Source organism: Mesocricetus auratus, unplaced genomic scaffold (genome assembly GCF_017639785.1).
Source record: "Mesocricetus auratus isolate SY011 unplaced genomic scaffold, BCM_Maur_2.0 Super-Scaffold_100691, whole genome shotgun sequence".
Classification (NCBI taxonomy): domain Eukaryota; kingdom Metazoa; phylum Chordata; class Mammalia; order Rodentia; family Cricetidae; genus Mesocricetus; species Mesocricetus auratus.
Genome location: NW_024429267.1, coordinates 54,843,753 through 54,870,375, shown reverse-complemented (window position 1 = coordinate 54,870,375; position 26,623 = coordinate 54,843,753). Strand labels below are relative to the sequence as shown.

Here is a 26,623-nt window from a genome sequence, read left to right as displayed (position 1 = left end):
AACAGGAAGACAAGATTTAGCTTTGGCTCCAATCCCATGATTTTTTTTTTCTCCTTCAAATGAAATGAGCATGAATGCATAGGAAGTTTCACACAGTACTCACCAAAGAACTACTTTACTCATTTGAAACTCAAAGAATCCACTCTCACAGACCATAGATGAACAAAAGGTGGCCAGAGACCACAGCAGATTAAACACTGTAAGTCCAGAGGCTGCACTGCAGCACGGGGAGAGAGGCAGGCAGCTTGCTCCTCCTGTTCGGGCAGGGTGGCGCCGGTGCACTTTGTAATGCAGGGCTACAGTTCTTGTTTTCAGTGACTCAAACAAAAGGTATAGCAGTTACAGTAAGAGTTGAGTGAAGTGGGCTGGAGAGATGGCTCAGAGGTTAAGAGCACTGGTTGTTCTTCCAAAGGTCCTGAGTTCAATTCCCAGCAATCACATGGTGGCTCACAACCCTCTGTAGTGAGATCTGACGCCCCCTTCTGGACTGCAGGCATATGTGCAGACAGAATACTACATAATAAATCTTAAAAAAAACTGAGTGAAGTAGTAACAAGATTTTTGTTGTGTGTCACAAAAGCAATGTTCATGTTCACCTCTCTGTATCTGCTGCAGATGTTATTTTTGGTATATTGGGTTTCAACTGTTGCACATTCATAGAGCAAGTTTATTCTTGACCTACATACACATTCAGTTTTATGTTGGCCTCAACTCAATACAAGAATCTTTAGAAGTGAATGTTTCCCCCTCTTTAGGCTAATAAGGGATCAAGAGGAAGGAAGAGGTGACTGTTAATTGTATTCATTGTATTACTGAGTTACAGGTGTGCTTAAAATCCTTACCATGAGAAATTCAGCCATTACAGAAAATTTCAAGGGAAGATCTTTGCGTTAGCTAATATGAAAAGGACCAACAAAAATGCCAATTTTAATGAATCACAAAATACAGATGGTACCATGCCATCTTTTCAACCACAGGGCTAAGTGTACACTTAAACTTTATTTTCTGACTAAGTAAAATATTTTGGAGTTTATCTTCTCTAGTTAAGGGGTCTTACACAGCCATTAACACTTTAACTATTAAAAACATCAATCAAAATGTTCTAGCATTCCTTTTTGATAACTGTTACTACTGGGTAGAGGAAATATGTTTGAGAAATAAAATTAATACCAGACTTTGGAAATACACATAGGCAAGGACAGTATTTCACATCCAATTCCATTTTACAAACAAAAATAATTTTAATTAAAACAATTTCTTGGCATTGTTCAAAACATTATAAGTCTCTCTTTACAAAGGAAAACTAATCTTGGTTTAAAAAAAGGCAAACCAGTAAGCTACATTAGGCACGGGATGATAGATACCCTCTGCAGCCACATGAGAAATGTCTCTGCTTTCTTATTACACAGGTAGTTAGTTCCTTCAGCTAAAGCCTGGAATCTCGTATTTGTTTTATGCATATTGGGTCTTGTTGTATTACTTGGCAGGAGCCTGTACTCCCTTGAGTACAGAACACATTCCAGCATCTGACATCAATCCCATTAATCATGGACAGGCATGAATAAGTGAGTGAGATAATACCAATACAGAAATAACTGGTGAACACTGTTGGGCTAGGTATGATAGTAATATGAGATCTGAGATAGGTCCTTTAAATTCAGGATATATGAAATACCACTTAGGTAAGGATAAAGTCTTACATCAAACAGGTAATACATAATTGATAATACTATTAATGCTTCAACCCTGAAGGAATTTAGATGAACTTTCACATGAAGCCATCTTTGTTATTTCTTTACTTATTTACAAGTGACTGGCCAATTAGAATGAATTTGGAGACATTTCATAATTAGACAGCACAAAATTTAGTTCTAGATGTAGTTAATTAAGAATCAATTTCTCAGATGTCATAGTCTAATGCAATATAAGCTACTCTGTGTAAAACAAACAGTTGTCCTGCTGAAAATGACCACACAGTGACACAAGAGGAACTCATTATGAATCACCGAACAGACTGCCCTGTGAGATGCCCTTTCTACTTTTAACTGGATATTGTAAAAGTCTATATAGTTTATTCATATACCATATCATTTTTAATTACTTAGGATTTGAATATACTGGGGAAAAGTTGGCTCCAATGGTCAAGTGTTAGAATTCAAATTGCATTTTAAAATTGTATATACATCTTACTTAGAAATGATTTTAAATCTTAAAACACTAGCATAGAGACATAATAGCCTACTTTTATTCATTACATTTCAAATCTGTTTGTATCATGAAGTCACAGAAGCACAACCCATTCATACTGCCATTTGCTTCTTGACATAATCTGAAGCAGCACACGTGGTTTTTCTTTTATATTAATAAAGGCTGCTTTTTAGTTAATGAATAGGTATTTAGGCAGATCACATACTTTATAAAACCATGTCTAAAATTTCCATTCTTAAACCAAGAAGCAAAATCTTAATTGTTATCAGAGGTATAACTGGAGGTTCTCACACTGGAACTGCAACTACATAATGTTGTACAGAATGCACAAATGTACATATTGGAGAACTCTGCAAGATTTTAATCCAGGTCTCCTTCAGTCTGAATAATCTTTGGGAGAACCAGTTCGAGTTAGTGTCCTCCTGGTCAAACCGCAAGTCCCATCAGATTAACTTTTGAAAAGGCAGTTCTGATTATGTTGGTCCAAGTAATGCAGTGGGGGCAGGTTGGATAAAGGTATGGTTTTGTTTTTATTCTCGCCAAATGCTGTTTCACTTGATTTAGGAGGACTTGGGAATACCCAAGAATTGTCATCCAGAGAATTTCGGCCATAAGAGTTGTGCTCCTGAAAGTCGGTACCATCATTAGGAATCAGTCTCTCATTATCTGTCCATGACTGAAGAACTACTTTGTCTGATAAAACCTTTATATCTCCTGGCAAAGGGGAGGATGGAGCATAACAAGTAGCTTTGCCATTTGGTGACAAAGGGGGATGTCTTTTGTATGTTGCAGTGAAATTTGTCAAGTGCAATTTTGCACGGTCTCTCCCAAGGTCTTCAACACATCCTGCTGGAGTGCAGGCTAAAAAAGAAAGCATAGGCTAAGTGTCAGTTTTCTAGCATTTATGACTGTAAACATGTCATATACCAACTTTGCAACTGACACTAAAATGAACATTTCCAATTCAATATGGCCACTGGGAAACTGATTTGGAGCTACTTCACAGTCTTGAATTCTTATAGATCCCATACTTACTGACATGGACTTCAGCTCACTCACTCAACTTCGTCCTCTGCAGAATGGATACAGGACTCCCTCCCTGCTGTGCTCTCCTGCTGATCAAGAGTCTCTACATGGTATAAAAAGGTGTCGTCTCTTTACAAGGTGAACACGAGTAAAGCTCTTGGCCTTCAGTGTGGCTAGTGAGGGTTTCAGACCTTATTGGTGTTAGTGGGAACCTAGAAAATCTTTAGGAATTAGTAGGTTTTACATACACTTTTGTTATTCAAACATCTCCATGGAAGAGGCTCCATATGTAATTCATTTTTATAAATATACTTTGAATTCTCAAAGAGTCAAATGAAATTTTAACATATATTCAAAGACTTTTACGGATAAAGTAGTTGAAATAGAAGCTGAAAGTTCAATTTCTTATAATAAATATAATGCTTTGGTCAACAAGCAGGTCAGCTACAAAAGGAAACGAAAGACTGCTACGAGATCACTATTTAGCTATGTCTAGCATACAGGCAACAGCAGCATCTTTTATTCTTCTCAGCCAATCTGCCATGGCTGAAAGCTTAAATTTTTCCTCAACCTAAGGATGACCAAGTGTATCAAAGGCTTGGCTCCATGCAACCTCTATTGTATTTTTATGTGTGTATGCTTGTGAGCATGAGAATTCAGACACACACACATGAGCGTGAAGGGCAGAGGAAAACTCTCCAGAACTGGTTCTTTGCTTCCAGCGTGAGTTCCAGGTGAGCACAGGTCCTCAAGCTTGTAGGTGAGCCCTTCTACTGAGCAATCTTGCTGGGCCAACTCATGTCATTTTAGAAAAGACAACTCGAAACGTTGGGGGAGTAGGAAGGATGAATAGTGAAAAAACTGAAAGTAATTAATTCTTCTAGACAATAGTGGTGGGCAGGCCAAGGGTAAGTGAGCCATAACCCTTTCTACTTAAAACAATGAACTTTAGGGACTGGTGCAGAAATCAAAAGAAACTTTGAATTCTGTTTTTCCCCCAATGTGAAACATTTTCCCTTGCCAACACTCCTGAGAATAGTTATAAAACAATTTTTCTTGTTCTCCCTTACAACAATCAGAGGTGCAAATAACAATTGTAAATTAATGCTGACCACCTTTCAAAGTCCATCACATTCCTCTGAAAGTAAAATTTAAGGCATTAAATGTATATTGTATGTTTCAAATGTAAACCTATACGTAACGTGAGGTGCAAACACACTCACTGTTTTCTAAGGTACAAAAACAGCACTGGCAAAAGTACCCGCTACTAGCTAACATAAAACTCAAAAGCTTTAGTCAAACATTGGATATAAAACAAAAGCAATGAAAAATTTTGGTTGAAGTCTGCCTTCAAATCAGACATTCTGTATGGAAAAGGAAGTCTACAAAAAGACTGTCAGGAACTAAATGAATCAAGAGTTGTTTTGAAAATAAAAAGCTAGGCCTTTCGTATACTTCATAGCATTGAAATGAAACTTTGGTTTGGAGTTCTTTTTAAACATATATAGTTGTGGTAAAAGGCCAGCTAGAGCAAACCTAACACCTTGGCCTTACACACATAAGCAACACTTGGCTGAGAAAAGCCACAAGGGGAAAAGAATATAGTACTGAAGAAAAAACACCAGCAACACCTTTATGTGTGAAGCTGACCAGCTAGAGACTGAAGCCAGAGCAGGGAATGGGTGTGCAGTGCACACATTGCACACAGCCTGCTTATCAGAGTCTTAGGATGAGATGTTGACAAGATAAAGTAGCTAGCTGCTCTTCAGGGTTAGGCTGGGATCTGCATTTCCAGCCAGCAGTGACTTGCCTTTCTTGACTGCAGCTGAGGTTTTCAGTTTCCTAAGTAGCTCTGCTTGCACCTGTGTCACCACATGTAAGTTAGACATCTCTCTCTTCAGTTCCCAGTATGCATGCTGCATATTATCACTGAAATGGAATTTTAAAAACATGTTACATTGGTCCTTTTTATATGTAAAGGGGAATAACTTTATAATACAAATAATCAGGCTTATATCTATATTGTTTTAAGACACTATAAATGAAACTAAAAATATTTAATTGGAATATTGTAAATACAATCACCTAGAGATAACACTACCCCAATTTCAATAATATTATAATAAACATTTCATGATAAACACTCTAGCCAGTAAGTTTCTTACTGGCTCTCAGAATCAAGGATTTATTTTAGCCAGTAATATTCAGTGCTGTTAATTAGTAACTAGTAAGGAATATGTTCTTCCTTTGTCAATTCTGATCAAGAATAAAACTGCATTCATTCATGTATGGTCTTTGAATCTGTCTTTATCTTTGGATTGTTTTGACACTGTGAAATGAAGTGATGAGTAGATACCCAAGACCACATTAAGACAAAGTTGAGGTTTCATGCATTCCATTCTTCATGTCTGACTGGGCTGTCTCATACTGTTGGCTCTAAACCAATGTGACGTGACAGCACAAGGCATGAGTAGTCACATGACTTCCTTACAACGAAGCAGTAGCTAGAGAAGCAGATTAAAGGAAACAAAACTTCAAAATGCCTTTCTATAGTTTTATAATTAGAAAGATTTTACCTCAGAATCTGAAACTGTTTATATCTAATTTTAAAAGCTTTTATTTTCCATTAAATCCTCTTAGGCTCATGATTTTCTTTAGTTTCTTAGTTGCCAACTAAACGAACTGAAATCTTCAGCACACACTCGTTTTCCTGCACAGTGATACACGAATTAGTCAAAGTAAGAACTGACTTCATAATATTAGAACAACCACTAATACAGGCTTGAGAATGTAAGTGCTATGGAAATAAAACTAAGCAAACATGCTACCTTATCCGTATTTTCTTCTATCTAATAAACAACTTAAACTTCAATGGGATAACCTTGAAATCTGAATCTAGTACCTAATGACAGAAGCAATAGATATTTAAAGACAATTAGGTTAAATTGTGAGAGGTAAATTTTTACCTCTTCCGACACAATATTTCTACCCTCCTTGAACTACAATTCTTGTATTATAAACAGCACACTGCTTTGAAGAAAACTGTCACTCAAAGTATAAAGCAGCGAGCTAAGCACTGTACATGTGGTAATTCAGGCACATAGGCATGAATACTATAGTCTGAAAATAGTTTGTTATTGTTATAAGATGGTGATTCTGTACCTGTCTTTAAAAAAAACTTCATAATGATCCTTGGATACTCAAACACCAAGTACATGTCAAGTAAAGATGACTATAAAGGTACTATATCAATATCTAAGGTACATTTAAACCTTCACTTTAATGAAGATTATTTACAATTAGGGTGAGATGAAACGTCATCACCAGAATCTCACCTTTCTGTGCTTTGTTCTTAGTGTCACCTACACTAAGCCACACACTGACAAAGCAAGCAGCTCAAGAGTGCTAACTGCTCGCTCTTGCAGAGAACCAGGGTTCGGCTCCTAGCATCCAACTGCCTGGAGCACCAGTTCCTGGGCCCCCGGGGCCCTCTTCTGACTTCCACAGGCTCCTGTAACCCACAGTCCTCATAAACTCACACAAGCTCTCCCATAAAAAGGTCCATTTTAGAACCCTACGATGATGGGTTGGCAAGTGACCTGAGTTTAACTACTGGACCCAAGGTAAGAGTGAGGCTGAGAACCTCCCTAAGTTATCTCTGACCACCACACGGCCACCCCAATATCTAAGATTACTACTATTTACAACTCTTCCTCTTAATGGATAACAGCATGCAAGTGTTACAATCTTTAAAGTGTGTGAACAAATGTTGAATCCATTAAATAAGAATGAAAAAGCAAGTTATCTCTCAAATTCTTAGCAGGGTTCCAAGCAAACCTAATGAGTATTCGGTGTTTTATCAAGTGTTTTTGAGGCTATGCATGGACTGCATACCATTTTGTCCTACTTTTTGTTTTTTGCCTGAGACAGGGGTTCTTTGTAACTTTGGAGGCTGTCCTGGAACTAGCTCTTGTAGACCAGGCTGGCCTCGAACTCACAAAGATCCACCTGCCTCTGCCTCCCTAGTGCTGGGATTAAAGGCGTGCGCCACCAAAGTCCAGCTCCTACTTTCTTAAATGGGAGCATAAACCTAACTTGTTTTAAATGATATAAGAAAAATACATTTCATATATATAGTTAAGTTGCCTCTAAGGAACTTATGAGTTTCTTGAGTACTTAAATGATTTATTCTACTTGAGAGCCCTGAAAAACAACACGTAAGATAATGATGGCTGGACTAGAGAGATGGCTCAGAGGTTAAGAGCACCGTTTGCTCTTCCAGAGGTCCTGAGTTCAATTCCCAGCAACCACATAGTGGCTCACAGCCATCTGTAATGAGATCTGGTGCCCTCTTCTGGAGTGCAGGCATATACTGCGCACATAATAAATAAATAAGTCTTATGAAAAAGAATAATGATGGCTAAGCCTTCATTATGTGCTAGGCACTTAACCACATTCTCATACCATCCTGGGAAAATGGCTGTGTGGGCTACTTTTATGTCAGCTTGACACAAGGCAGAGAGTCATTGGAGAGGAGGGAGCCTCAACTGAAAAAAGTTCCTCCATAAGATCAGGCCGAAGGCAATTATTAATAATTAATAATAATTCTTAATTAGTGATTGGTATGGGTGGGGTCCCTCCTGGGAAGGTGGCCCTGGGTTCTATAAGAATTAGGGCTGGACAAGCCAATAAGCAGCACCCTTCATGGCTTCTGCATCAGCTGCTGCCTCCAGGCTTCTGCCCTGTTTGAGCTCCTGTCCTGGCCCCTTCGATGATGACCATGACGTGGAAGTGTGAGCCACATAAACCCTTCCCTCCCCAAGTTGCTTTGGTCATGGTGCTTCACTGCAGCAACAGTAACCCTGACCAGGACAATGGGAAATCTCATTTTTCACGAGAGAATAGTTCAGGAATGGACTCCGCTCCACAAGGTTACTTGAAAAGCCCTTTCAGGGGCCACATTTCTTTCAGGCATTGCCACATGCACACCACAGAACCTGTAAAGTGGCTACAGTCCACACAGATATGCTTAGTCTGAGTCAGACTTTCACCCTTCTCTCTTTGGCATTGTGGAACTTATTTGTCTGTAGCTCAAGAAAGCATGACATATAATGTCTGGTTTAGAGAGTACTGTGAAGTCCTGTTCTCTTGACCAATATTATATGTCAGCCTTTTTGTAAATGAAAACAGCTCATGAAAAAAACAAAACAAAACAAAACGAACCTACTAATCTATGATCCACTTCAGGCATACATAATTTCCTTTAGCACTGAGAATTAACCCTTAAAGCGGCAGTTCCAACCTGGGAGTTGTGATATATCACATTTACATTAGGATTCATAACAGTAACAAAATTATAGTGATGAAAAAGCAACAATAATTTCATGGTTGGGGGTCACCTCCACATCAGGAACTATAATAAAAAAGGTTGTGTACCACTGCTTTAAAGGAACCAAAGTTAAAGTATGGTATTTGTTACAAAATTAAAAGATGTTTACTTTGACAATCATAATTTCTCTACAGCTGTCTTTCAAATATTTTTGGTAAGCATGGCATAGCAGATCAGGTCAGTAACTGTTAAATCATTTTTATAAATACATGATAGCCAGCGATTACAGCCAGTACCCAGAGTATCTGCTGCTTTTAAAGTCAAACCACATCAGAAAAGTAGAAAGCACACAGACCTGTGGAGAAGGCCCTGGTGTGGAGTATCTTCCTCCCTCGACAGGCTCGGTCTGAAGAGATCTTTGTCCCGAGGAATGTCTTCCTGAGGTGGACCCTGTCATGTGTTTAACAAAGGAAAAAAAAAAAAAGAATTATTTCAATTTTCTCAGCTCTTCATCACAGATGTTTCAAGATACACCGAATACATTTATAATTGTATAAAGTGTAAGACTAGATTTCAGACTCAACTTTAATGAAATACTGCCACCTATCTCCAAAATGCCTAACTCACTTTCAGTTATTTGGAGTGTTCATGCTTTCATTTTCCTTTACAACATAGTCTCATGAGTTTTGGAATGCAATACAACAAACTGCATGTGTAATACACCTATCACATACTGTTTAAGGTATCTGCATGAATTCTATCTATGGAATATGGGAGTTTCTTTGGTATTTCTTACTGCTCAAAAAAAGCCAGCAAAAACTGGACAAGTTACTGTTTTAACAACCAAGTCATCCCTCCAACTCCAAATTTATTTACTTTTGTCTTATGTGTATTGCCTGCATGTATTGTCTGTGTGAGATGTTAGGCCCCCTGGAACTAGAGTTATAGACAGTTGTGAGCTGCCCTGTTGATGCTAGGAATTGAACCCAGGTCCTCTGAAAGAGTAGCCAGAGCTCTTAATCATAGTTACTGTTTTAAGACAGAATATATTTCCTTGTAAAATGACTGACCTGGCAAGAATTTTCCTATGTGTACAAGTATTTTGGTCTTTATTATCAAAAACTGTATAAGCAATTGGTTTCAATTTCAGGAAATACAATTATATCTTTAAAAAAAAACTTGGAACTGTGCTGTAATAGTGTTCTCATTTGATAAATGCTACTGAGATTTATTTTTCATCAAATGCATATGGACACAGTAATTTTACTTTTTCTTGCTGTGGGTAAAGAAGAGAGACTGAATGAATAGGTTATGTACACTGTATTATTTTAACTAACACTGTGTTACGTAAGAAAGAACCATTTTCAGTAAATGTACCTGAGGTTTCTAGTTGTCCCCACTGGGCCTGTTTTCATCTTCTTCACTGGTAACAGTTTCATTTGGGGTTTGTCACTGTATTAGCCAGCTCAAGACTACATTTCCCAAACTCCCTTGAAAGGTGTGGCCTTGGCAAGAATTTATTAAAAGTCCCCACACCCTTTAAGGTTTTAGTTATTTAAACTGTAGGTGTGACAAAACAAAACAACAACCAAAAAACTTCCATACCTATAAAAGATACTTTTAAATAAATCTAATATATTCATCTTCTGTGTCACACTTGTTCACAATGCATTTAAAAATCTATAACAAACATTAATCTCACAGGTATTAATTAGTCCATCAGCAGGAATTGCTGGTATAAGCTGAACTAACAAAATTTTATTATTCAGTATTTACATAACATAAATTACAAACCAGGCATGTGGCTCCCTCCCATAATCCCAATGCTTGGGAGACTGAGGAGGATTGTCACAAGTCTGAGGACAGCCTGAGCTACAGAGTAGTTCTGGGCTAACATGGGATACAGAGTTAAGGCTCTGTCTCAAAAACTAGCATGTAAATGCTATGAAAACCTGTTAGGACTTCATGAACGCCCTACATTTGATATACCACACTATGGGATTTAAAACAGCTTGGGGCCTCTGACTTTACTGTGACGAACTGCATTTTAGAGCCCTATAGAGAAGGAGAAACAATCAGCAATGAATCAGGGAGGTCTGACCACTAGCATTGGAGGCACCTTTGGGGTTGCTCCACTGCTCTCCATATAATTATCTTCAGACCCCATAGTGTTTGTGTCATTATTAGCGAATACTTAAAACGTACATGTTTACTGGAAACCTTTTTAAGGCCAACAATATAAAAATAAATCTTGTTAGGATAAAAAATGTACCTACTGACATTGCAGAAAAGCTGAATGCAAACCAGGAAAAATAAAAATCCCCCCAACGGGTTGTCCCTAACATGCAAAAGCTCCGCATGGCAAGTCAGCCGGATTTGCTGTCTGCAGAGCACACTCTGGGGAGTCACTGAGGTCCACACGCCCGCACCATACTTTCCTGGACCTTTAGTCACCGCACACCACTAGGCTCCACACTGTTCTCTACACCACTGTGGCTGAGTCTGAACTCAGAACCAACTGCTCTGAATGTAAATGGCTAGGAAAAGAGGCTGGAAAAGGCCAGCAGAGCGGTCTCTGAAGTGCTGGCCTTCTTGACAACAAACACTGGCTGCCAAGTATACTAAGAGTCAAAAGCAGAGTACTACTAGCATGATCACAAATGATACTGCTATGCACCCCAGCAGGTACCTTAAAGTACGTGTCACATAAAATAATGTTTTCGTATTTTAAAACATGGACAGAGTAGGTAGGTACAGGTAAGTTGTTAATGTGAGCATAAACTTCTTTCTTTGGCTCATTCTTAGATTTGCATATCTAAGATTCTACTCAGATTTAAAAGTACATAAAACATTATGGTTTGAACTTGGAAACCTTTGAAAAAATGCCACTTCAGCTCTTCTTAGTTTGTTTCTTAATATCAGTTACGGGCTCTTCACTGTATGACTTCCTGCTATCAGGGTTACATGACCATGAAAGCAGAACAGTGTTCAGTTTTCTCTCCCTTCCTACATTCCCCCATCTCACATATCACTATTAAAAGTCTCTTGTCTCTCAGAACTTACAAAACTTTCGTGTACTTCTGGTAACCCATTTCTATGAACTGCTAGCATATGACAGATATAAGCTGAAAGCAAATTCATCCCCTAGCTCCACCTAGTGGAAAAGTAAGCAGTGAGAACTGCAACCTGAGCCTCCAAGTCCACACAGACACTGCTTTCTGAATTACGCTCAACAGGTTTGTTAGTTTTAATGTATGCACTCTGTCCAGGTACTATGCTAACCTCTTTATACAATCCCTAATCTAACATTTATGAGAAGAGAGGTATTTAATGTTCACAGAAAGTAAATTTCCTGGAAATTAAATGACATTCCTAATTTCCATATTTAATTAAAAAGAAAAACACAATAAGCCAGATTCCCATGGACACATGGTACTGTTTCTCACTCTACAGTGAAAAACTCTATGTATAAAAATGTAAGCATACTTTATATATAAAAGCTATCAAATTATTTCCTTTCAAGAAAAGTGTACACAGAAGGATTCTAAATCTTCTCTCACAAGCAGACACTATTCTAAAAGGGACATGTTAATGGCTGTGGTCACTGTGCTTGCACAACAGAGTGCTGAAGCTTGAAGAAGCGGTGTTGTGTAGCCAACAACAAGTCAAAGGTAGGACAGTAATGTTTTGTGCAGTCGAGTAACAGAAACAGAAACCTCTGGGCTCTAAGTCAAGTAGACAGCAGTTTTTGTGGCGCTCGCTTTCTTTTATCAGACCCGGGGTTCCTGACATGGCTTGCCACTGTGCAGTCAGATGAATTAGTCAGGTGAACGCAGAGTGCTATGGTATTCTTCCATGTAGCTCATTCTCAACTGGTGGTCACTAATAAGACTACATCACAGAGGGAGAAGCAAGCAGCATCTAAGGCATTTGGGACATGGGCACACAATTCTGGTTGACAGTCAGAGTATGGCAAGTAGCTCCTCTTTTAGATGGTGACCCCAGAGGAACGTGGACAGGAGTCCTTAGCAGTATGCAAGGCTCTGGTGGGCTGCTGGGCCCCAGCCCCCACGGGGTCTCTGTGAGTTGCTCGTCAGTCAATAACCACAGGTGCATCCTGTTTTCTAGTCCTGGCTTACAGCCCCGGCTTTGCCCCACTGGCATCAACCTCTAATTATGAAAGCATGAACTCTTACACCTGGGGTTTTTTCACTGTGCTGTAAGTCTGTATATAAGGCTGCTCCCTCCTTGAAAAAAGGCACGCACGTTCTCTTAGCACAAACTGCCGGACGTCTTGTCTTTCATTTAAATCTCCAGGCTTTCGCCAAATACATTAGACTTGCTCACGGTGCAGGTGCCACGGTGGGCAAATGGTTGAGCTGAGGATTAAAATCACAAATGTAAAATGTTTTGGTGCCATTTCTCATACTCAACAGCTTCATCTGAGAACTTAAGTTTTTATTTGAATCCAGTGGTAAACAGAGTCCTGGAGAGGAACTGAGAAGCAGTTTGTGTGAATGGATGACTTTAGGCTAATCACACTAAGGCAGCAAACTTGGCAGATGTTTTTCTTGCTGATTTTTGTCATTCTTGAATTCTCAAATGTTTTCTGAGTCTTCTGAAAAGAAGCAGGCTACAGGCTTCCTTTGTTAGTGGCAAGGTTTTTGTCTTTTGTTTGTTCTTCAAAAATTCTATAATGTTATCTCTTGTGTCTAAACTAACCAAATTGTTAGGTTAAATAAAATGGAAAAGCTAAAACTAAGTTCTCTTTAAAATTTTCAGCACACGCTGGGTGGTGGTGACGTTTGCCTTTAATCCCAGCACTCAGGAGGCAGAGGCAGGTGGATCTCTGTGAGTTCAAGGCCAGCCTGGTCTACAAGAGCTAGTTCCAGGACAACCTCCAAAGCAATACAGAGAAACCCTGTCTCAAAAAACCAACAAAGAAAAAAAATCAATTACAGACCTATGATTTAGCACTTAGTTACAACCCTATACAGATGCACAGAGCATGAGAACTTAGTGACTGAAGAACCGTCTGTCTGGCTCTCTGCAGCTCCATTAGTTACAAACCTATACAGATGCACAGAGCACGAGAACTTAGTGACTGAAGTACCGTCTGTCTGGCTCTCTGCAGCTCCATTAGTTACAAACCCTATACAGATGCACAGAGCACGAGAACTTAGGGACTGAAGTACCGTCTGTCTGGCTCTCTGCAGCTCCGTTCTGAGGTCGTTGCATTCCTTCCTCATTAGTTCCAGTTCTTGTTCCAATCCATGGATTTTCAAATCATAGCTTAACTTCTCCACCTCCCAGTTTGATGAGGGCGGATTTAAATTCCTCATTACTAGAAAAAGGACAGACAACAAAACAGTTATCTTTGCTTTTTATACCAACTACAGTTCCTAGGAGACACTAATAAAATGTCAATAAATAACCAGTACAACATATGCATAAATACTAAGGCTCAGCATCATGTTCTCCATCAAAGGTTGCAGTCTGACTGACAGGTCTAGAACGTATGTCCAAACAGTTTTATTCATGAACACCTGACTATGGAAACTTAATACAGCTGGATCCTACATTATCTTTGACTTAGTCCTTCATTTCTCCATCTCCAAAAAGCCCCAACCATTTACCCGGAAAGATCTGACATTCATTTTCTACCAAAAGGTCTCTCAATAGGCAATTACTGAAATGGCTTATCTCATGGGACTGTTGATGGGAACAAGACTATTATCTATAACTCTCAGACTAACTTTCCATTTCAGCCTCTCACCTATACATTTCACCAACCTCCAGGAAGAAAAAGTGTAAGAGACAATGAAGCTACTCCATGACAATGTGTTTAATTGTGGGCAATAAGTAAGGTCAGCCTGAAGGCCAAGTCAGGAGATGCCAGTGGGCGAGTGTTTTGGGGAAGATGGGGATCTTTATGTCTTTCCGCTCCTACTTCATCACATACTATCCTTGAATAAAAACATCACATCTGTAGGAAAAGTACAATTTTCAGCTAAAGAAAAGGTAGTAAGATATTGTGCAAAAAAGAAGAGAAAAAACTAAGCCTTTATCATACAGCTACAGGACTGATTATGACCATAACACACAAATGGAAAGACCGATTAGAATATTCGTAACAAGTGAGTGGCATACCCTGCTGAGTTTCCACCTCGGTCCTTAGCTGCAGAAGCTCTACTTCTTTAGACTGTAGCTGCTCAGTCAATACCTTCAAAGATTCAGTGTTGTCTTTATTCTAGTCAAGTAGGGAAAATGCCAAATTACAGTCAATAAAATCTCTACGTTTGTCTTATACCTTACTTTTTAGGTCAATATTGAATAAACCTCATTCTAACTTTCAAAAGCAAGGTGGGAAAATGAACCCTGATTCTCACTAATCTTTTTGTTTCTTTCTTAGGATAGCATTGCTCACTGGATCAAAACAAAGCAAAACACCCACAATGAGTAATTCAACCTTGTCATGATTTTTTCCAAAGTAAGTTAGCAGTACTCATTAAAAACTAAGTATTTATTTTTGTATATTAGTGGGAAATATAATTATTAAAATTCCATATGCCATGAACATACATATTTTATTTAATTAACAAATGTAAATGTTTAATCTTTTAATTCTAAACTTCTTGCAAGACAAAATAATTAAAATATATTCTTTTCAAATCAACTTACTATTTTCTCCAATTTGTTCTTCAAATTGTCTCTATCAATGCAAACCTCTCGATATGCATGATAGGCCTTATTCACTTGTTCTCGTCCCACAGAACTTGTTTCTTCATCGGCCCGAGCTCCAACAAGCTAGTCGTATGAGATTGGGGAGAAACCTTCAGTGGGCAGTCTGCAGAATCAGGAAGTCCACTTCCTGGTGGCTCTACATCTCACCCTGACCACTGCCCTGCAAGGACAGAGTCTACCTTTGCCTGTGATTCAGTGAATATTCACTCTCACACAAGCTTCATCAAGAAGCCAAATAGTGCAGGAAAGAAAATCAAACACCTATGTTTGCTGCTCCTCAATAATCTGTGCTTTGTACTATCTGCTTTATAGTAAACTTAATCATCACACTATAATACAGTATATTGTCTTGGAAGTGTCTGGGTATTTTCCAAGTCTACAGTATCTAATTTCTATCATCAGAAAAGTATCAAATCAGACTCAACTTCATAAGAAATAGACATGCAACTTCATTAAACCCTGCATTATTTCAGCAATTGAAATTAATAGGATTCATGATAATAAAATACATATTTTGTATGTTAACTACACACTAAATTCCATGATTTTATTGAATTTCAGATGCATAACTATTAGTTGTAAAGTTACCTTCAGTAATTTAACTTAAATATCATAATTACTAAGTTAAAATTAACGAGAAGAAATTATGATAATACTAATAAACGACTTCCTTGTCTTACCACCCATCCTCAAGTTTTTAAATACTGGGAAATTTCTTATGAATTCATTTCTTTCACCATTTGTGGAAACTCTTGTTTTTGTAAGATACAAATACAATTCTGACTAAAGAAATATAAACTAATTAAAACCTTTAAATGACATTAAAAAAAGGGGCAACCAAGAAAAATTCCAACATATAAAATTAAGTCAAGTTTGATTTAGACTGCATTTTAGCCACCTCATATAATATTTAGAAATGTAACACTCAGCATGGAAAAGTCCTTGTCACTGTCCACTCAAAGGGTAATTCCTACTTTCCAGGAAATCAAAGAGAACGCCCAAGAAAAGGGTCCAGTCCGGTAAAGAGCCTGCTAAACACGGTAAGCAATGGCCGAAGAGGGTGCCCTTGAGTTTAATTTACTAGTGTTGCATTATTCTGTATAGACTTGAAAGCTCTCAATTATATACACACACCAGGGCTGGTAACAGCTCAGCGGGCAAACTGCTTGTTGCATAAGCGTGAGGACATGAGTTCAATCCTCACGTTAAAAAGCAGGTATGGTGGTGGATACCTGTAACCCAGTACAGGGAGACGGCAAGATCCCCTAAGGCTTCCTAGTCTAATTATGGCCCCTCTGACCTAGATCCCATCTCAAAACAGAAGGTGAACAGCTCCTGAGGAACAACACCTGAGATTGACTTCTGGCCTTCAAATACATGCAGGTGCACATGCGTGTGCACGCGTACACACACCAAAACAGCAGGTGCACCACACATGCATGTGCACACACAAACCCTGAAACAAAAACAAAGGAAAAGGAAAAAAAAAAAAACTGGTAGCAATCCATAGCAATGACAGTAGGCAATCTGAAAACAGGGAAAAGAAAATCTCCAATATCACCAAGCACACGGTAAAGCTGGTGCAACACAGTTTAATGGTAAAGAATTTAGGAATTCTTACTTAGTCTTGGAAGGTAGATGAGAAAATATCAAGTATTTGGAATTATTCTTTATGCCACACATAATCAAAAGAGAAAAAAATTACCTTTTCTTCCAAAGCCCTTATTCTTTTCTTTAAGAAAGAGTTTTCTTTCTCTGAATCTTTAAGTCTCTTCTTGATGTCTTCATATGCGGTGACAAGGGCAAAATGTGAAGCAACAGATTCGTCCCCTGAATACCCAGAGAGTGGAGTTACCGCCTCTCTTTTGTGGGCTTTCTCATGGTTCAGAATGCAGATGTCATCTTCTACCAGTGTGTCCATGGCAGCTATGGGATGAGAAAGAAGGAAGGTCACACGTGGTCAATGAGCAGGGAAGAAAATACAGATTTACAATACGAATACTGAAAACTACTCTTTCAAGGCAACAGTGATAACTGCTATAAGCACAGCTACCCAGGTACTAATCCAAGGTTCAGGGCCGTGTGAGTCGGTGGTAAGTTGTTAAGGCTCAGGAAATATTAATAACCACTTTTATCATGAAAGGATGGAAAAATGATTGTAGATAAAGCACTGAGGTCCATTACTATAAAGTTCTCTGAAAGTGTGAAATGAGGCTGGGAGCATGGTTCAGCAGCAGAGCATCTGCCAAGCATGCAGCAGGCCCTGGGCTGGATGGCTCCCGAGCCAAAGTAGAAGACCATTATAAATATATATGTAATAAATCATATGCACTATATAGTATAGTGTGTGTGTGCGCGCGCGTGCGCGCTGCAATACAGTCTAATTTTAGGGAGGTGAAAAACAGTACACACTGTTTTCTGATTTAAATAACAATCCTACCCTAAATGAATAGAATTATTGAACTTGCGTATCTTCAAACATCAGCTAAACCAAACACTAATGAACTGATCCATAAAGGCAAGAAATACTTTAAAGACCTGAGCTTTTTGCACTTTTATCTTAAACAAAGTTCTAAATAATTCAATTGTAATTTCTGTATCCATATTTATCATTAATCATTTTCTAAGCAGAAATACAAAATAAAACTGCCATAACTTAGTGTGGGAGACAGGTGTACAGAGAAACTATTATATTCTATAGGTAAGTAATGTAGCTGAAACAATACAAAATGCCATGGAGTCAGAGGGATGGGAAGCATGGTTTTCAAAGATGGTACCAAAATGAGATCAGTTCACTCTTGTAAGTGAAGTCATTTTGACTCTATTTAGTCACACTTAAACTTTTTACAGTCTGCTAACTTGTAGCAGGTGAACAACTTAAAAGACAAGTGTGGGGAGGGAGGAGCTGAAAGGGGAGTGACAGGAGACAGGAGATAGAACCAGGGGACAAATGAGATGACTCTTATGATGGAGAGGCTGTCAATTTTGGCCCTTAGTCTATAAGACCTTTGAAGACAGCCCAGACATGACTCTTACTAAGAGTGCTCACAACTGTTATGGTCTAGTCCCACAGTGGAGGTGTTATATTATAGAAGGTCCTTAGGCATGTCCTCAAGGGAGGCTCTTGAACCACAGTCCAGTTCAAGGCTGCCTGGGAGTGAGTTCTATACAGTCCAGAGCAAGCTACAGTATGGAACCCTATGATAAATGACTTTACAAAACCAGTCAGCTGGCTTGGACGTTTGATACTGCTGGATAAGTGGCACTAAACTTAAATATGTCAAGCTAATGCTAACATGTAACATTTTAAGAAACTTGTTTGTACCAGTCTTATTTACTATAATTTAAAAGACTTCTATTCCAATAATCTTTAGAAATTGGGTGCCAAGAACAGACAATACAGTCACTCACTGAACTGCTGCTAAAGTTCAGTGGTAGGACATTTTTCTCTAGCATTAGAAGGCCCTGGGTCACCGCCCACCACACACACAAGATTAACTGAAAGACTAAACTGTTTTGAATACCCCCTTGCAAGGGAGTTAATATTCACTTTCAGAACTTAATCACTATAAACACACTCTCCAAAGACAAGCTGAAGTGGGTTCCTCTCAGTGGTAAAAGCAGTAATGTATTCCAGAGAATGCGAGAGCAAGGGGATGGTGGAAGGTGCCTAACCCAGTGATGGGCAGAGTAAGGTGGAGACCACTATCTTAATTGCTTGCAGTTGTTAAAAAATACTGGCTACTGCCGGGCGTTGGTGGCGCACACCTTTAATCCCAGCACTCGGGAGGCAGAGGCAGGCGGATCTCTGTGAGTTCGAGACCAGCCTGGACTACCAAGTGAGTTCCAGGACAGCCTCCAAAGCCACAGAGAAACCCTGTCTCGAAAAACCAAAAAAAAAAAAAAAAAAAAAAAAAAAAATACTGGCTATTTGGTTTTTACTGTAGATCCATGTAAATCACACTATCTGGGCTGAATATTTCAAGGTGCACCCTACAGTGAACATTCCAGATTATTTTGAGTCCTACAGTTACTTGAGAACTACTTTCAAGATACAACACAACTGTAACTAGTGTTCTTGACCATCTACAGGCAAGGTTAGTTTTGTTATCAACTGGTGACCACGTAACTTTCTTGTGAATATGGTAGGTAACAGTACAGGAAGTATTTCAACTTTATCATCTCATCATGATAGTACTTGACAGTCAGGTGGAGAACATTTAAATGCTACAAAGATAGCTGTAAGTACGAATATTTCATATGTTTGACAATGCCATGCCTTGAAGTATAGATCAGGAGTATAAATTAAAACAGAAATAGGAAGGGTTAAGGTAGATAATGCTGCCTGCGGAGAGCAGGAAAATTCCAGGAATGAGAATGGAGCAATCTGTTAGAGGAGATTGAGAGTGTCTATGACTAATGGAGAGACATATCAAGAAAAAGAGGTTCAAGCATTATTAATCAAAATTACTTTAAAAGTGATAGGCTATATTTACTGGGACTTGATATCCTAGAAAACAAATATCTTCTGCTGACATAAGATTGTTCTTTTTTTCTAGGAATTCATGATTATCCTGCCATTTTCAGTATTAGAATACCTGCCATTTAGGTCATCTGTCAAGTGCCAACCACCAATGCTTATATATGCATTTAGCTGGGTACTATTAACTCAATTTATAAAGTTTAAAGAACAAATCAGAGACAAAGCTTCGGATATGAACCCAGATAACTTATCTTCTAAATCTACGGGTTATCTTTTAAAATCAGACACTTAAAATATGATCTACCCATATTTCCCCCTCCAATTTTCTCCATCTTCCTCAACATGCCCACACTTCATGTCTGTTTGTGATGACCCATCCAGGGCAACTGTGCACGAGTGGACCACCCACTACGTCCTTCTGTCCTTCCTTCGGCTCTCACTCTTTCCACCTTCTCTACCACGACACTCTCCGCACTAAGGGCTGAGCGTTTAGCCTCCTATGCTCATCCCTGACCCAGGATGCCCCTAATTACTTAGATGAGAGGAGTAACTTGTTATTTCCTGGTTCTCTTCCTTTTTGCCCACCTGTATGAAGTGGGTTCTCAAATGTCCTAGCTTTTCAGAGTTCGAAAGCCATTGGAGATTCGAAACAATATTCACTGCAGAAGGCAATGCACAGTACTAAGTCTCAGTTCAAATCTCAGCCCTGTCACATGTCACAGGGGTGGTTATAGACCAATTAGCTCACCAGTGGCTGCTGACTGCTGCAAAAAGAAGTTTCTCTGACCAAGTTTGTGAACAGCCCAGATCTACCCATGTCTACAACAGGGTTGACTCCGGGAGTTTGGGGTGAGTGGTCTGGGTCTGAGGAGATTTGGAAAGTCCTTACCTACCGGCACTAGGAGCTGGGCAGATGAAGCTGGGAGTTGGGTCAGGTCAAATCTAGGCTCCTCATAAAACACTCTGAATGTTGTGACTGTAATTTTTTCCAATAAGAATGTAGACAAGGTAGAAGAACTCTACAGTACAATGACCTAAGATTCAGAAACTCAAATTCTAGTCTATAATCTGTCACCCCAATTACACACTAGTTCATATCAGCTCTCTCAAGCTCAATTGGAATTGGATTGTATCATTAAGATACTGCCTCCTTATATTTTGAGGGCAAAATTTTTAATCCAAATACAGAAGGGGAACTAAAACATGGCTTCTTTAAAAGGGATGCCCAAGTGCCCTTTTTAAAAAGATCCCAACACTTAATCTATGTATCTTAGCAACCACATGTTTGTAATTCATTAAGTGTCCAAAAGCTTAAGCACTATCAGATATGTAATATGAAAAATGCCATTTTCATTTTTATGATCCTGACTCACTGAAGTGCAGAGATCAGTACAAAGAGCAGCCTTCTTTTCACTCTAAAATAATGCGTCTCGATGCAACCAAACACCTACAGAAAATATTATTGATATTTTCTAACAATTCAGGTAAGTGCCATTAAAGTTATGGTGGCCCCATTCAGAAATGCTTTTAAAAACTCAGTACGCATGACAATGGCCTGTGCTAACATTCACGAAGCATGTCTTCTGGTACAGGCAGTTACAGTAGACACTGTGCTTCACCTCAGTTTTTTCTTGAAGAGGTCTCACTGTGTAGCAGTGGCTGGCCTGGAACTCAGGAACAAGCCTGCCTGTTTCCCTAGTGCTGGGATTATTTAAGGCCATGTGCCACCATACCTCACGTGCGCTTCATCTTTTAATGAACTAGCTAATTCTTTTCTTGTTTGTTTTTTGTTTTTGTTTTTCGAGACAGGGTTTCTCTGTGGCTTTGGAGGCTGTCCTGGAATTAGCTCTTGTAGACCAGGCTGGTCTCGAACTCACAGAGATCCGCCTGCCTCTGCCTCCCAAGTGCTGGGATTAAAGGCGTGCACCACCAATGCCCGGCTGAACTGGGTAATTCTTAGGAATTTATATTTCTGAAGAATTCTTTAAATCAATGTAAAAACACTAAGATGGGTAAGCACATCTCAATTTACAGGTTAAGCTATTAAACATGCAAAGAGGCTGCCAACTTCAGGAGCCAGCACAGCTCTTAGAAACTGTATCTGCAAAGTGAGCAGTGTACTTCAGAAAAGGGGGACTCAAGAGTAAGAGGCTTAACCTTTTCCTCGTGTTAAGTGAACAGATGGAAAATTCAATGCCTGCTTTTGATCTAATCCACGGCTGTTTCCCAGGACAGCATGCTGCCTCTTAAACTCTTACATTTGCATGAAAAACGACCATTTACAAATCTTAGGGCACTCAGTATTTTGTAGCCATTCAGCGAGTAATCCCAACTATTCCCAATTTAGTTAAGATGGAGTGGTCACCGCGGACTGGATGAGAACGTATTTTGGAGAACTAGGAATGAAACTGCTTTCCGATTTTGCTCAATCCAACTTAAGTTCAAATGTCTTCTACATTTAAGGAGTGGAGGTCAATGTTTCTGATCACCACGTTATTTTGTTCTGAGCAGTTTTATGTTCTGATTTCTAGTAGCTTCCCTGGGTATTCTTCTCTCTCGGTAACACAGCCGAAAACCGGGGTTGAAACACACCAGTTACACTGACAGCCACTGCCCAGACGCCATGGTCACCCCACCCACGTCCCTCTTTCCCCTTCCACACAAATGCCACCTCAGTGCAGGAAATAAAACTGAAAGCATTCCCAGTCAGTCAGAGCACGGACAGAAACGGGAGGGCTAAGGACGAGCCTGTGGTAGCGGGGCCGTGGGGATGGCAGGGGCGTGCGGGGGGCGCCACAGTGGGCCGCTCCGTACCGCAGAGGGGCGCCGGGGACGGAAGACGACGCGCGCCCGGCCAGGCGACAGCCACCAGGCGGGTCCTGGCTGTCGGCGCCCTCCCGGCGAGCGCGGGCGGGCGAGCGAGCGATCCACTCACCCTGAACCCTGGCTACGTTGGGGGCCGCCCCCAAGGCCACCGGGTTTCGCTTCCCCAGTGTTTGGAAACCGACTGAAAACAAACCGGGTCGCCAGGGGTCACCACGGGCTTCCGGTTTCCTCGAAGACACCGCCGCTTCCCCCGACAAGGTGGCCGCCGCAGGTGCACCGAGGGAATCCCATGTCTTCGGCCGCGGCTCCCGCGGGCCTTGTAGTCGGGGGCCCCCGGAGGTCACGGACGAGCCGAGCCGGAGCGGCCCGCGGCCGCCCGAGCAGGCCGGTTACCCAGCAGCACGCGCGCCAGCTCCGGGGCCGCCGGCTCCCGCTGCCGTCCCGGAGCGGCGCGGCCGAGAGGGTTCTAGAAGGGCCCACGAACGGGGCGTGAGCAGCCTGCGCGCGGCCCACCGAGGTGTCGCGGCCGCACACAGGCCGGGTGCCAGCGCAGCGCGACGAAACCGGAAGCGGGACCCGGAGGCTCGGAGGGCACCGCTAAGCGGCGCTCTGGCGGGGCGGGGAGGAGCGAACTACATGTCCCGTGAGCCTGTGCGGCGGCCGGCCGGAGGGGGGGGTGCCGCACTACGAGTCCCGTGAGTCTCCGCGGCGGGGAGCACTACGAGTCCCAGGGGTCTCCGCGGCAGGCGAGGGGTGAGGCGTCGTTGCCGGCCGGCCGCGGGGAGGCGGAGTGGAGCTGAGCCAGCGTCGCGGGCCGGCGGCTGTGGGGCCGAAGCCCGCGTTCAGGGCGCCCTCTAGCGCGTCCTTTCCTCTCAGCGGCCGCTCGCGCTCCGGAAGGTGGGTCGCTGCGGCTCAGCTTGGCGGCGCGGGGCGTGGCGGCTGCTGCTAGCCCCGGAGCTCGCGTGCCCCTGGGGTCCCCGGAGCCCCACGCGGGCCCCGGGCGTCGGGTCGCGAGGCAGGGTCGCCGTGTGCTTCCCCAGGCCCCTCGCTGACTCAGTTGGGGTGCGGGGACACTCTCCAGCGTAGCAGGAGAACCGGGGACCGCGGGCAACTTGTCTGGCTCCTTCTGGCGTCCTCGGAGCTGTGCCCGCTCTCGCTTGTTCCGAGGCGATAGCCCACACTCTTAGTTGAGGCACGCGCTCATGCGTCCCCGGATGGCTGCAGGCGCTTTCCCCAGCACCAGGCAAACAATGAGCATCTGTAGTTCTCGCTGTGTGTGTCTGACTAAGTCGTTTCTCTTTTATTGGAGCTCAGGCTGGCCTCAAACTCTTGAATTCCTTGTCCTCTGGGTGCTGGGTCTATGCGCACTACCAAACTCCATGATACAGGGCTAAAGAGTGAACCCAAAGTCTTGTGCGTGCTGAGCAAGCATTCCGGTGCCCACTTGCCTCTCTTGAAGACATCGAACTGTATGGCTAGGCATAGATCAATTAATTACAATCTTGGGGGTTCGCAGACAGAAGAAAGCACACAGGCTCCAGATTATTTCTGGTTTAATGGGAGAGTCATAGTTACAGAAAGTTAATGTTCATTTACTGCCAAGCAGGAAAGCTCGTGCTTCTTGGTACATTCTTAAATGGTATTTTGTCAGCTGGAACCTTAAGCTTTGTCAGTGTTCTGCAGGAAGGTCTTTCAGTATCTAATGTTTCCTCTGGGTAGGTACCCTTTACACTGGAGTACATTTGGATTTGAACAAACAAAATATATGGACCTGGCATGACTTGTGACTGTGGCTCGGCTCTCTTTGGAGCAAATATTTACTTTTAGGATTATTAAAAGTCCTATTTTTATTAGTTAGCTTGTTTGAGCAATGAAAGAACTCTTAAAACATGATTTTCAATGGGTGTGGGTGGTACTTCGCCTGTTTGTATGTGTATGATCATGCAGTGTTCATGGAGGCCAGAAGAGAGTGCCGTATCACCGGGATCAGGAGTTTGCAGACGTTGTGAGCGCCCCTGTGGGTGCTGAGATTTGAACCTAGGTCCTTGAGAAGAGCAGGCAGTGCTCTTAATCACTGGGCCTTCTCTCTAGCCCCAACTTTTTAATTTTTATTTTTTAAGTGCTGCTTCTGTGAAGAATACTCCAGTATGAATTAGTAACAACATATGTTCAGAGAAATAAAATTTTAAGTGGATTTCTAAATGCAAATTGTATACTGCAATTTCATCATTCCACTCCCTGGATCATATTTTTCTGTGATTTGTTCTATATTTTGAATACAGCATTCTTTGTAGACCTTGTTAGATGTGATTCGTAAGTGTCAGCTGAACTTCTGTTAAGGTGTCAAAATTCTAAGTTGCAATAGCTGAGTCTTCATGTTAATACCATCTTTAATGTCATGTTACCAGTGTGGTTTTAAAAGCATTTTCTCTACATGTTGTATGTACAGACTAAGTTCTTTAGGGAGGGAATGACTTTAATAAAAATGTTAAATATTAAAACAGTTTAAAAAATATTGCCCCAAACAGAAAATTTGGTACATAAGAGAACTTGTGTAAGTTACTTTTCTCATTGCTGTAGCAAAAAAAAAAAATGTTTTAGACAAAAGCAGTTTAAGGAAGGAAGAGTTTCCTGTAGCTCACAGTTTAAGGTAGAGTGTGTCATGGTAGAGAAGGCATGGAGACAGGTGGCTGATCACATTGTGGCCACAGTCAGGAAGCAGAGAGGGAGGAATGCTGGTGTGTGCTGCCTTCACCATTTTCTCTTGGGCCACCTCTGCTCTGTACCGGTAGCTTTCCTCAGCAGACAACCTAACCTTTCTGACAATCACACAACTTTGGGTCTCCATTGTAATTTAGGGTTTACCTTCCTCACAGCTTCGCGCTGTGGCCAGTGGCTCTCTGAAATGTCCCCCCTCAACCTTGCATCTTTTATGCCTGTCAAACCAGTACCACATGGACAATACCGCCAAGTTCTGCTACGAACTGAAAATGTAATCTGACCTCTTGAACCACGGTTGCAACAGCCTCTGTCTGCATTGTCTTTTCTGTCTGCCCAGCCAATCCCAAGTAAGCACAAAGACACGAAATATTATTATAAATGGCCGATAGCTTAGACTTGTTTTTAGCTAGCTTTTCTTACTTAAATTAACCCATTTCTATTAATCTATGTGCTGTCCTGGGGCTCATTTACCTCATCTGCGTACTTCCCAATCTGCTTGCTCTGCATCTCATGGAGTCTCCTCCTGACTCCCAAGACTTTGTCCCTCTTCTCCCCAGCATTCTCTCTGACCCCAAAATCCTGTCTAACCATTGGTCAATCAGCTTTTATTAGCAATGAGAGCAACACATCTTCATAGTGTTATAGCAGGAAAAAATAAAAGGACCTAGAGACCTTTGAACCCTATTAGGGTTCAAACTTCAAGCTGAAGATCAGAAAAGCAAAGCAGCTGGCCACTAGCTTCTTTTTTTGTTTTTTTTGTTTTTTTTTGGTTTTTTGAGACAGGTTTTCTCTGTGGCTTTGGAGGCTGTCCTGGAATTCGCTCTGTAGACCAGGCTGGCCTCGAACTCACAGAGATCTGCCTGCCTCTGCCTCCCGAGTGCTGGGATTAAAGGCGTGCGCCACCAACGCCCGGCTTTGGCTACTAGCTTCTTACCTCTACCTCAGACTGAATGGGCTGTCCTGTTTCCACGAGCTCTCACCAAGCCTCAAACTGCTGCTTTTAGACTGATTCACTCTTGTGTAGATCTGGGTGGCCTTGGACTCACAGAGATCCATCTATCTCTTAATCCTGAGTCCTAGGATTAAAGGTGTGTACCACTACCTCCTAGCTTCTCACTGCTGGGATTAAAGGTATGTGCCTGGCTTCTGTGATCTGTGGCTGACTTTGCTTTTTGAATCCTCAGTCAAGCTTTAATAAATCATAAACAGCACATCACCACATAGTGTACAGACGGTTATTCCACAGCACATTGCTGTGACAAAATGCCTGACAAAGCTTATTTTAG

General features: G+C 41.2%; 2 protein-coding genes and 1 long non-coding RNA gene across 8 annotated transcripts in view; 2 read left to right on the top strand and 1 right to left on the bottom strand.

Moving 5' to 3' along the window:
• Positions 1 to 99: 99 nt before the first annotated feature.
• Azi2 (5-azacytidine induced 2) lies at positions 100 to 23,209 on the bottom strand. 4 transcript variants are annotated; one of them, XM_013122231.3, is made up of 9 exons: positions 22,726 to 23,209; positions 17,013 to 17,233; positions 15,245 to 15,370; positions 14,714 to 14,813; positions 13,759 to 13,907; positions 8,919 to 9,013; positions 5,045 to 5,163; positions 3,244 to 3,337; positions 2,927 to 3,069 (listed from the first exon to the last, which is right to left on the bottom strand). In XM_013122231.3, the coding sequence occupies exons 2-8, from the start codon at positions 17,226 to 17,228 to the stop codon at positions 3,264 to 3,266; spliced, it is 879 nt and encodes a 292-aa protein (XP_012977685.1). In that variant the 5' UTR covers positions 17,229 to 17,233; positions 22,726 to 23,209; the 3' UTR covers positions 2,927 to 3,069; positions 3,244 to 3,263. The 4 variants fall into 4 exon arrangements, with proteins under 4 accessions (XP_012977684.1, XP_005082415.1, XP_040596277.1 ...); XM_013122230.3 differs by lacking the exon at positions 3,244 to 3,337 and having other exon boundaries at positions 100 to 3,069; positions 22,810 to 23,204; XM_005082358.4 differs by lacking the exon at positions 3,244 to 3,337 and having other exon boundaries at positions 100 to 3,069; positions 22,726 to 23,203.
• LOC121137668 lies at positions 14,807 to 15,649 on the top strand. Its single transcript, XR_005874966.1, has 2 exons — positions 14,807 to 15,053; positions 15,337 to 15,649. It is a non-coding gene; the product is annotated as an uncharacterized LOC121137668 (long non-coding RNA).
• A 120-nt stretch (positions 23,210 to 23,329) lies between the features above and the next one.
• Positions 23,330 to 26,623, top strand: part of Zcwpw2 (zinc finger CW-type and PWWP domain containing 2) — a 129,825-nt gene continuing 126,531 nt past the window's right edge. For 2 of the 3 annotated variants that reach the window (XM_040740347.1, XM_040740346.1), the window contains exon 1: positions 23,330 to 23,513. The gene's annotated coding sequence lies outside the window, so the exon portion shown is untranslated. The remainder of the gene's footprint in view (positions 23,514 to 26,623) is intronic. The other variant, XM_040740344.1, reaches the window with a different exon arrangement.